The 12,509-nt window shown below is 40.0% G+C and overlaps 1 protein-coding gene across 4 annotated transcripts; it reads right to left on the bottom strand.

Annotated features, from left to right (window-relative positions):
- Positions 1–4,861: 4,861 nt before the first annotated feature.
- On the bottom strand, positions 4,862–12,453 carry LOC311367656 (SWI/SNF-related matrix-associated actin-dependent regulator of chromatin subfamily B member 1-like). 4 transcript variants are annotated; one of them, XM_084486469.1, is made up of 10 exons: positions 12,308–12,453; positions 10,180–10,291; positions 9,945–10,053; positions 9,331–9,468; positions 8,615–8,742; positions 8,223–8,389; positions 7,569–7,759; positions 6,942–6,953; positions 6,217–6,348; positions 4,862–5,700 (listed from the first exon to the last, which is right to left on the bottom strand). In XM_084486469.1, exons 1-10 carry the CDS (start codon positions 12,395–12,397, stop codon positions 5,661–5,663), a joined length of 1,119 nt encoding a protein of 372 aa, XP_084342595.1. In that variant the 5' UTR covers positions 12,398–12,453; the 3' UTR covers positions 4,862–5,660. The 4 variants fall into 4 exon arrangements, with proteins under 4 accessions (XP_084342595.1, XP_084342596.1, XP_084342594.1 ...); XM_084486470.1 differs by lacking the exon at positions 6,942–6,953; XM_084486468.1 differs by lacking the exon at positions 4,862–5,700 and having other exon boundaries at positions 6,223–6,953.
- Positions 12,454–12,509: the final 56 nt, after the last annotated feature.

The raw sequence follows: 12,509 nt of genomic DNA, 5'->3' as shown, positions 1-12,509 counted from the left end.
GGCCATATTGTTGAATTTGAAATTCACACTTTGATCACTGACTAGCAGCTGTGAATGACATGTCATGTGAAATTTAACACTGAACTTTTTCATGTTAATTCTCTTGATGCCCATAGTCATCTCTGACCAGCAGCTGGTAAACTAATGTTTTAAGTGTTTATCAAGTGAAGAATGGGGAGATCGCACACTAGGGCTGAGAAGTTCCAAAAGTATTTTAAAAGCCGAAACAACAATTACAGGACACAAACAAGGGGAAACGTTTCGGGTCTAGCCCTTCATCCGTGTTCCTTGTACGTGATGCGTCACAGGGCGCAGCGGCCTTTTATAGGCTCGCCTGCCAATCACCCAATCACCCCAAGACACATGAGTGTGTTTGGGGTCACAGTGTATCCAAATCACCAAAGTTACACCACAGGTACTATAATATCATAATTATATACAAACATGTACAGGAGATATAACATTTGTATACAGAAACATATAGTCACATTTTAATAGTGATACCATATTTAAATTTAAATTAAAAAATATATATATATATATAAAACATATTTAGAAAAAGGTACACATCACCCTTATCAAAAGCAATATCATCATAGCACATTAGGTCATCTTGCGTCCATGTTGGCCTAGTCCATTATTCAACCAACTATTCTAATTACAACAGTTACAGCGAACATGTTAAGGTAAATTCATCATTGAAACCACAGTTCAGACCAAAGATTCGCGACGCAACGAGACTCTTTTGGGACGTCGCAGGGGAAAAGTTGCAGCAGTGTGAACTGGTCGTCGCAAGGCGGGTGATGCCGTTGCAAGGAGTCCCCAAAGATTGAACATGTGAAATCGCCAGGTCCAGTTTTAGAATGCAACGATGTGGCTATTTCTCTTCAGCTAATCAGGACACCACAACAATTTAGGCTTATTAAATACAAGTTGTAGATGCTAACGGTATTATCTTTGGTTTTACACCGCACTTATTTAACATGCCCTGTAAATGTATAAATCAGTGTTCGAATTACGTGGGAGCCAGAGGGAACCGAGCTTCCAAAAAGGCAAAGTCAAAAAACTGAGGGGTCTCATATCTGAAGGTGTCTGCCATATTTGGCATTGTAATTTCATCTTAAACAACACTCATCCATCCCCGTGCAGTCTCTTACCATTAAAGATGTTAGATTAAAATATAGGCTAGCCTACTATACGTCACGTAGACTGACTCATTTCACGGATTCCTGTGAGACCGGGTTGCCTTAATTACATCGGTCGCATTTGTCAGGTGAAAACTAAATGTCAAGGGAAAGAGGCGGTGGTTGAAAAAAGTATTTCGATCGCTTATTAAGTTCACTCGTGGCGTGTAATGATTTATTCGTTTCCCTGTATCATTTCCTTAATTTAGAAGACAGTTAAAAAATAATAATAAAAAAATATTAATTCTAAAAAAAAAATGATATAAAAAATTTATCTAAAAAAAAATTCTGAAAAAAAAATTATATTAAAAAAATATATATTAAAAAAATTCTGAAAAAAAAATTCTATAAAAAAAAATTTCTATAAAAAAAAATTATAAATGAAAAAAATAATTTAAAAAAAAATTTGGACCTGCGCACAAATGTTTTTTTTTGGACCTGCGCGCGCATCTTTTTTTTGACATGCGCACGCGCATCTTTTTTTGGACCTGCGCGCGCATCTTTTTTTGGACATGCGCACGCGCATCTTTTTTTGGACATGCGCACGCGCATCTTTTTTTGGATCTGCGCGCGCATCTTTTTTTGGACATGCGCACGCGCATCTTTTTTTGGATCTGCGCGCGCATCTTTTTTTGGACATGCGCACGCGCATCTTTTTTTGGACATGCGCGCGCAGGTCCAAAAAAAGATGCGCGTGCGCATGTCCAAAAAAAGATGCGCGCGCAGGTCCAAAAAAAGATGCGCGTGCGCATGTCCAAAAAAAAGATGCGCGCGCAGGTCCAAAAAAAACCATTTGTGCGCAGGTCCAATTTTTTTTTTTTTTTTTTTTTTAATAATTTTTTTTTTTTTTAATATAAATTTTTTTATATAATTTTTTTTTAATTTTCTTTTTTTTTTCATAATTTTTTTTTTCATAATTTTTTTTCAGATTTTTTTAATATCTTTTTTTAAATCTGTTTTTATATATATTTATATATATTTTTTATAATTATTATTTTTTTATTATTTAATAATAGGTAAGACCGCACGGGGATGGATAATGATGTTGCCTTTTTGGGAGCTTGGTTCCCTCTGGCTCCCACGTAATTCGATTTTTATACATTTCAGAGCTGCCAACTTGCACGGTGCACCGTGTGACACACGTTTTTGCCTGCTTACACACGCCACACATCCAATTTCTCACGGCCAAAAAAACAAAAAACACGCGTCCCTCAATCCCGATCGTCGGTCCGTCCGTCCCCCCCGTCAACAATCACGATCGCCCCCCCCCAGTCAACATTTAAGCCCAGTTCAGACCAAAGATTCGCGACGCAACTGCTTGCAACTCGCAACTCCTTGCGACGAGACGGGCTGAGACGTTCTAAAAACGGGGCAGTTCACACTGCTGCACCGGGCGGCGACGGCAGGTGGTCTCTCTAGCAACTGTGAACGCTCTGGCACAGCTGAGAGCCGCATCAGCATCACTTACATCCTGCTAAAAAGTAAAAGTAAAAAAAAGTAAAAAGTTTGCGATTAGTTTTATTTTGGTTGAGAGTAGGCTAGAGTTGCTGTGTTTCGCCATTCTCCACTACTTCTGCATTGTAGTAATTCGCTGGAGCTTAGTTTGTTTAGATCCCGCTAGTTGGATACATTGCATTCTTTCGTAGTGGCGACTTCTCGACTGCAAGGGAAGCTCGGCTTCCCCTAAAAATCCCCGAAAATTAAATGGTCAGATATATACTGTTTTGTTAACATTTCATTGATTAAAAATGCGTTAGAACACGTCCATCTCGAAGACGAGTTCGTTCAGAATCAGCTGCTTATCGCAGGTCGACTGACTCGATGTCCTTCTCATACACTTACGTGTTTAATTTGCGTGTGTTTAGACAGATGGGCGTGCACACACGCGCACCAAGCATCACCCGCATTCATTCATTATTTTAAACACTCACTTGCGGTAAAACTATGTTTTCTCACGATCAAATACTCATCAATCCTAAAAGTAATGGACTTGTACACGATGTCTTTGTCAAGAACATATGTGTTGGCTGTACGGTGTTTGCAGATGCATTGATTTAAAAGTAGGCCTACAATTTACCGCTGTATCAGCTGTTCTTTCCCAAATCATTTAACCAATCATTTAGGCCTACCCTAAAACTAGATTTTGTTTTGGAAGCCTGGAATATACTTTCTCGAATGTATTATTGTTATTATTATTATTATTTTAACGCATGGCATAGCTTACTATACTTCATTCATGTTCATTCATGCAGCCCTATGGAAAAAAAAATGTTTCCACAATCCACACGCTATTTCTATGCAGTTTCACACGTATGCATAATCTTTGACATCATAATATTTAACATGCAAGTGTAGTGGTGCCTGGTTGCTGCGGGGGAAAATCAGCTTTGCGCCGGGTGCAAACTAGCAACGACACATGCGTCGGTGTAGAAAGTCAATTGCGCCGGGCGCAAGACAGGGCCCTTCTCCTGTTTGGCGCACAGGACTGTCGGAATGGGAACATGTCGGACTGGCAGCATTACGGGGGCGCGATTACGGGCTGGCGGAGTTACATTTAAAAAACGCGTTCAAGTAAAAATAAATAAGAAAAGCGGAATCAATTTGTGGCGCTCGTTGTTCAATCTGTGGCGCAGCGCCACACATTGGCCTATGTGTGGGAAACACTGCACGGCCATCACACATGTGCTCATTCGGAGCATTGTAAATCATTTATTGTTTCATTGTTGTAGCCAGCAATGCGTCAACAATGCGATCGGGATTTTTGACGGGGGGGGGACCGATCAGGATTGTTATTGTTGTTGGATGTGTGGCGTGTGTGTAAGCAGGCAAAAGCGTGTGTCACACGGTGAACCCGTGAGAGTTACGGTGAACCCAGCTCTGCTTCAACTTTAAAAAAAACCACTAGAGAACGCTCGCGTACCACCGTTTGAGAACCACTGTACTATACAATACAGTTCGTTTACAAACTTTACAGCAATGTTTGCAAGCCAGTGAAGTCACAAATAAAGTTAAGCATTCATTGAAATTCTTTGAGCCACATATTTTTTTAAGGTATTGCCACTGTGATTTATCTATATTTAAAAATATACATATAAATAAGTTTGAAAATGATGACACTTTAGTTTCATTTTGCCAATATCATGCCATATAATTAAACATGAGATTCTCCTCATGCTTTCCAAAGACAGACATTGATCGACCATAATCCTATCAATCAATACCTGACTCTAAGCAAATATTCACAGAGGTCAAGCTAGCAGTTTATCAAACATTCTTTCTAAGATTGAATATATTATTACTTAAAATGTTCCGGGACCCCGTTGAAAGATTAAACCCCCACTTCTCTATTTTAGAGCAAAACAATCCTGAAAGGAGGAGGCCTCTTACATATCCCAGTAGGATATTTTAGGCTTCTGCATTGTCGAACAATCTAATACGGCAAATATCATTAGTTGCCATAACGACCTCCTGCTTCAAAAACCTTGGAAGCTTTATAAACACATTGTTCACCTTGTTTTCATTTGGCCCAATTTGAAAAAACACGTTAGCTTCATATGCCCAGGGAAGGGTTGAAAATAGGATTCATTCAATATAAAAGAATACATCTGGGTTTGTGTTTGAGTTTAGTCCAGCTAACTACTTATACTTATTTTTTTACAAACACATTTCAAGTTATTTTTTATTATAAAAAAACCGACACTACAAAAAATGAGGAAAAGAACGGATAACAGTAACATCAAATACGTTTACATACTGTATGTCAAGTTTAACACAATTAGCTTAAAAGACACAATTGGTTCTGGCCTGATGTTTTCTATCAGTTTTACCAACTGAATAAAATACATCAGTCTGCCTACATCAGTGATGTCACAAATCCATGGGTGTTTATATAGTATGCATCCACCCTGATTCAGAGGCCTCTTAACTTTACCAAATTGCAACACAAATCATTTTACATGACATAGTAGTGAGAGGCAGGTGTGTATGATTTGGCAAATGAAACTGTAACAGTCAACATATTGCTAAGTAAACGCCACCTGAAAGTGGTCCTAAATTAGATAACCTTTCTATACTGCGTAGACTTCCATAGCCAAAATCAGTAAAAAAGAAAAAGAAAAAGAAAGTTATATTGAACAACCAATGGAATGCCTGTGTGTGTGTGTGTGTGTGTGTGTGTGTGTGTGTGTGTGTGTGTGTGTGTGTGTGTGTGTGTGTGTGTGTGTGTGTGTGTGTGTGTGTGTGTGTGTGTGTGTGTGTGTGAGATACAGGCTGCATCAGCAAACGGGCTCACACTTGACGCCGACATTCAAGTATAAACGTCGTGCTTTTCGGGTCCGGATGTCTCGTCTTCAGTCGTCCTTAGGTGGATGACCAGGGTGTGTGGTTCAGTGTGTGGAGCAGTCCGTTCAGAGTTAATGCTTTGTTTTGTGTCCATTCGAACCAGGTCCTGTTCCTGGAGAAGCCAGACGATCCGCTCTACCAGGAGGGCGCCGTGTTGGCCAACCGCCGCATGCGTCTGAAACGAAAGGTAAACAAACAAGAAAATGCAGACAGTTTAGCTCAATGCATTTTGATATCAATGCATTAAATTCAATATTTTTTTTAATATTAAGTAGTATAATCAGGTTCAACTCAACCGTATCCAAGACTGTAGAGAAATGTTTTTTTGGGAACATTTAGAGTTCATGAATGATCATCTCAAAAAAGGTTTAAAATGTAAGATCTAGAACTTGAGTGTAGTTTATTAGATAATTTATCGCCGTCTGTCGGCTATTAATGAGTTAGATGCTCTGTGAAATGCCTTTTCTGCTTGACTGTGCACCTGCCTCTTTATGAGACAATCCCTGATTGGTTCGGGATTCCCTCTTGCCCGCCTAGACATAGGTGCGTGAATACAACACTCCTCGATGGCTGAGAAACATAGCCATTAAGCCATTGTCTTCCCTCTTTCCAACACTCAAATCTTAACTGCAGCAGCAGCTTTAAGGGAAGCGACATTAGACTGACCAGTACATCAACATGGGAATCATACCTCGTGTTCCTGTCTTGGTCTCGGATCTTCTTCTCCATTTCCGCATCAGTCAGGGTCTCGAGCAGGGGGCACCACTGGTCGGCATCCCCTGTGTTGCGTATAGCGATCTCCACGGTAGGCAGTGGGTTCTCACTGTGGAAGGAGACCGTAGGACAACTAGCAGATCAGATTCCATAGTCCAGTACAAACCTCAGGCCTTGCTGAATATATAAAAATACATTCAATATTCTCTCTATTACGAATACCGTTATTCACAAATGGAAAATAGTAATATTGCAGGGTTTGATTTGACCAAACGATGACATACATAGATTACAGACAACAATTTGCTGCTTGTTAAACTTCTATATGTGCCCAACATGTCAGGCTCATCCCAACATTTGACCATACTCCTTAAGCAAGTTAAGACTAGTTGTTTATTTCAATCTATTGTGTCAGTTTTGTTAATCATTAGAGTTAGTTGGCAAATGACAAAAAGGTGTTAAGGGGACAGCCTTGGCAGCCAAAAAGTGCTTAATTTCTGTATATAAACTTTGAGCTGGCCAGTAAAATGTAAACATAATGTGGGGATTGTGCAGTGCAGAAAATAAATAAATAAGATGAAAGATAGAACTTTAAAAGTACTCAGCTTCCCAGGGCAGTTGGTAAAAGAAGACTGAAGAGGACTAAGCTTTTGGGGTAGAGGGTAGGGAGGGGGGGGTTCAAGTAATCGTAAGCATATTGACCTGAAATCGGACCTAAAAAGGAACAAGGGTAGAAAGAGAAAGCAAAACAAAACATATTAGCAACATAAAAAGCAGTGGAGGAGGTGATGTTTGGAACATTTACTGTAAATGTATCATTTGTTATTCACCAGCAATTTCTGTTTAAAAAAAGTGTTAAAAGAGAACCCATGGATCAATCAGTTAGAGGAGATCAGTATTTGTACAAACCACTAGATGGAAATCATTGTAGGGTAAGCACAAGCTTTTGTATTGAATGAAATGAAATTCAATATAATTGCAGTAAAGCTTCATTTACCTCATTTACTTCATTTTTAGCCAAAACAATAATTTGAATTAAAGGGTTAATAAAACATTTCAGTGACTCCAACGAGCTCCATGCTAAAAAATATTAAATGCATTTCCTTCCAATTGAGCCGCAGGACTGGAAGAAGCTTGGGGGAAATACTTGCTTCGGAACTTGCACATGTAATACTACACAACTATGGAAAGACAATGGTTTAGTATACAGTCAGAGTAGAAGTTTACACACAATTTCAAAATGCACTCCCTGACTCCCTAGAAAGACAGAGACATTGCCTTTAGTAACCAGTTGCACACCCTATAGGAAGATAAGACAGAGATTCTTACCTGAAGGCGTACGTCCTCTGATGCCAGCTGAGCTGACCTCGGATGCTGTAGGCAATGGTGGTGACAAACTCTCCACCAAGGCCCAGCTCTGAGCACAGCTTCAGGGCAAAGGTTTCAGGGGAGTTGTCCCTCTCTGACATGTCCCACTCAAACTGGTCCACCAGAGAGATGTTCCCCACATGGATGTTCAGCTGTCATCAAAACATTTGAGTTAAATGTAGAAAAAAGGCACAATGTAGATGACCGCCACCATACAGATTTGATTCCATTTGGATGAACCTGCATCCGATTCCATTTTGACATCTGATCTAAATAATATTCCAGCCCAATAGAATTCATAGGTCTTAATCACAGTTAAGAGTCTCTCACAACAGCCCAGCACCCTAAGCAGGAAAAGAGCAAGGACACACTCTGAATTATTCCTAACTATCAAGGAAGATAAAAAAGCAGCGAAAGAACACAGAAGATGGATCACACCTTGCATGGACTATTATCTGGCACATTAGAAGAGTGATAAAAGTCTAAATTCTTGGCAGTTACTGATAGTTTATGTTGTTAACCGAGCTCACTCTGCATGGTGGAGCCGAGGAGGTGTCAGCGCATAGCGAGTAACAATTAAACACTTGTGACTGAGTTGACGTGGCGGGTATCTACCTTGATGATAACCCTCTGGTCGGTCTGCTCTTCCAGCAGGCTGTCCGTGGGGTAGGACTCGATCTGCTGCCGGATGGCTGAGGCGATGGCCGGAACGAAAGCCAGGGGGTTCAGGTCCAGGTCGTCACACAGAATCTCTGCAAACATCTCTGGGGTCATCAGCTTTTCTACAAGGAAGAAAAGGAAGATTTAAAGAACAATATAAATTAATATATTATATATATTATTATATTATATTATATTATATTATATTATATATATATTATAATTATTATATTTAAAATGTATAATAATATATATATAAATTATTATAATAAATTAAATTATTATTAGTTTTATAATAATCAAAATGTGGAGTGACGTGTCTTGTCTAGGGTCACAGTATTCATTACCATTCATGTTCCACGTGAAAGCGTCTCTGAGCTTCTGCCCATCGATTTCCATATCCAGACGAATGGGGACCAGCACCTCAGACTGGGACGCATTCTCGTGGATCACCGCAGGATCGTGGTCATCGAAGCTTCAAGAGGAGCGGGCGAGTTACAGACTACAAACACTCAATGTAATCTAATGTACTGAGAAATTGCTTTCTGTATTATACACACACAGCACAATTGCAATAACCTCCAGTCAAAACTTTAGACTCTAATTCTATACTTCATGGCATATGCATGCTCTCGTCTATTCATTGTTTTTGTTACAATGCCAGAATTTATAATGCAGTAATACATGCCCAATTTTAATTTTAATTTTAACTTTAGACCTGCACTAGGTCATCAAAAAAACAACCCAATGTATTGAAATCTTCCTCCACCAATTTGGTCCGTGGAGAAACACCGTGGGAATATCTCTATGTACCGGTAAGCCGTGATGGAAGGGAAACGCCAGGAAGCTAACCCTTTAAAGATCCAAGCGGCTCAAAGCGGTGGATAGGTTGCTGCAGACGGTACATAGTGTAGGTCTAACTACCATAACACTTGTAGAACCAGCTCAGGCCATGAACACAGTGCACTGACTGATGCATCGTCAGACTGGCAGAGCGAGAACCAAGGATTTTCCATCAGGTTTCCATGCTTCCAAGTGATTCCTGTACATTTGACTTCCTCACCATAGGGGGAAGGTCCTCTTCTTGTCTCGGCCCATGCGGTTGCGGTTGATGGTGGTGGAGCATGGCACGGCGTCCAAGTGGTGGGAACTGTTGGGTAGCGTGGGAACCCACTGGCTGCTCCGCTTAGCCTTCTGTTCCCTAGTACACCACATCACGTACATCACGGGGGAAGATGGCACTCATTAAAACCACAACCTGTGGTGGCACAAACCACTGGTACGCCAACTACGTAGACAATCAACCTTGTAGTGACCCAGGTTAGATTATGGTTACAGTTTGCTACTGGAATTGAGGGTTAGTAGTAATAAACAATATATTTACAGTAGGATCTATTGTCGTGGTAAATTGATATATATTTTAATAAACTATAAAAGGCTGCCCTTTGCCTCATCACAAAGATGATAGGCTTTTTTAAGTTTGACAAATCACATTTAATTAAATGAAATCAATTTGAATGGGAAGGCTTTGCATACCGTATAATATAATTTGCATAAATTTCTCTCTGTCACTTATGTGACAGTATGAATACGATTTATTGTATCTTTGAGTGAATGTACCCATGCAGACATTTGGTGCATCGCAAAAACAGCATGCTACAAAAAAAGAGTAGTTACCGGAGGTAGGCTGGAGGTTCCGTGTTGATGGATATAGCTTTATATTTTTCATCGTTACCCTCGAAGATCTCCTCACACTCTGATGCCTTGAGCAGAGTCACACTTGTAGCTGGAAATCATACCAAAAGTCAGCATCATTATATTAAGAATACAATTAGGCACAATGAGCAGGTAGATACTAAATAATTCTCAAATTTTTCACACTTCATCATTTAGATCAAAAAACTGAACTGACCATGAGATGAAGCTACAATCTTCTTCCTCTCCTCCACGGATGCCAGCCTCCTCCATAGTGATGGGTACCTTTTGTAAAGTGAGCCTCTGAACATACGCAAATAGTTCCCCACCTAGATAGGCAACCGAAGCAAGATGACAAGCCAATTGTGTCATTAAATCAGAGTGGCATTTTGCATAAATTGCATACATTTTCAAATTCAAGCATTGACAATTAATAGTTTCCTACTATTGTGGGTTTTCTCACTGATCCGTCATTTTAAGCTTCGATTTTTCTCAATGCCTAGTGTGTTTGTTTGTCTATCTTTGTTGCACAAGTCGCCAATAAACCACAAGTAGGAACAGACATCTTAATTTATTTTTTCCACCCAGACACACTCATCTGCTCGCACACGCACACATGCATGCACACACACACACACACACACACACACACACACACACACACACACACACACACACACATCCTTTCATTTTTGTATTTTTTATTTGTACTCCTGTTGGGGCCTCTTGGACCAGTGCCCTGTACTACGAACCTCGATTAGTGGGTTAGCGAGGTATGTTGCGCTGAAAGCCTGAGTTAGCTGGGACACGAAAGTCGATCTCTTTTAGCGTCGCTGTATCACCATGGGGACTTATGCTGTCAACCAAACCTGGTCGGGAGCAGGTTTTCAGCTAAGATAAGCGCAGCTTCCTCGCCCCTCCGTTGACAATGACGTCACCATTTGTGAATTTAAAGTGAATTCCCTAAATTATAGAACAAGGCAGGTTTGACGTTGCTCATGCATTTTGAAATCAGCATCACTCTATTTGGATTAATGGCGAACAAGTCATCATTTGGCATAGTTATTTTATAGACTAAATGCAGATTCCTTTCACTTATACGAATTTACACGATCGAATTTATACTATGTTTTTGCCAGCACGCCTCCCTAGCCAGTATGTGCAATTGTGTTGCCCCTAGCTGTTATCAGAACTCCTCATAGGAGTTGATTATGACTATCTGTTCCTCTTGAGTGAAATAGACTGCTCTATCCATTTAGTAAAGGTGAGTAAAATGACGCGATAAACGCCCCTTTCACGTTCGCGCGTTGAACCTAAAGCGGAAAATCTGGCTTGACTAATCGAATCCTAAATGAGTGTCGTAGTACCATTTAACTCTGATCGCGAGTTGCGTTTCTGTCGATCCAGGTTTTCCCCAAGAAAGCCTGGGTATGTTCAGCGAGGTTCGTAGTATACCCCACATATCAACATTGAAAATAAGAAACTGTTCTTAATTGTTTTTTATCTGGAAAAATAAAGGTTACAAGACAGCTGTAGGTGAAGGCGCTAAAAGGTGCGCAAGAAGGCATTAGCTAGTGCGCCCAGATTCTATCATTGGAAACGGTTTATTAATGTTGATACATCTGCAAACGGTGTCAAGTCTCAAAATGGTGCCGCCTAGTATATTAAAGAACAAGCATGTCTGAAGTCAAATGTTGAGCAAAACATTGACACAAACTGTCTGGTAGACCTGGCTGACATGGACATGCATGCAAATCATGGGTCATTCAGGAAGTATGTAAGTAGTATGAAAGTATGTAAAACATAGTTTGCGTTCCCTTTTCTCCAACCGCCCAGTTATATACGATGCATTAAATCACAATAAAGAATAATATATAAATAGATAAATCGTGTTATGACAGATGGTTGTGATCAGTTATATTTGTTTTATTATGTTGTGTTAACGAGGTGCTAACAGTCTGTATTAGATCAAAATCAATGGCCCACCAAAATAATTTCTGTTGTACAATTAATGCAAAAATCCGCATTTTGTACCCATCATACAACTACGAAGGGTTGAATGCCACGTTTTATATATAAACACAACAGAGCAATTTCAAGTCGTCCCGTTGTCTATACAAGTTGTTAAAGTTACACGTGAACGCTCTGCATTTGAATGTTAGTCTTTATATTTACCAACATGTACAAATCGAAGTGTGTTTATGTTTAATCGTCATACTCGTTTTGGCTACGATGTTACTTGGGCTCAGTGTTGACTGGTACCATGGAGGCTGGTCTGTTAGCCGCTAGCGGTAATTCAGGACTGCAAAACGGACGCTTCAAGGAATACCTTCGTTCATACGTACCTCCGATCCAACCATGTAAAAATCCCCATCCTGTTCAAGCTGAAATTTGATAGGCTTCTGGCCAAATGTTTTACTCAATGCCAATTGCATATTTTTCCCAGTTGCTAACAAGCCTGAAAGAAACCAAATAAACCCTCTACAAAGGAAATTAAGCAGATTCAAATTTCCGGGTACCGGTATACGTCATCAACCCGTCGCACAG

The sequence above is a fragment of the Micromesistius poutassou genome (genome assembly GCF_964030765.1).
Source record: "Micromesistius poutassou genome assembly, chromosome: 22".
In the NCBI taxonomy this organism is placed as follows: domain Eukaryota; kingdom Metazoa; phylum Chordata; class Actinopteri; order Gadiformes; family Gadidae; genus Micromesistius; species Micromesistius poutassou.
Note: the sequence above shows the minus strand (reverse complement) of the source record. Positions and strands in the feature narration are given on the sequence as shown.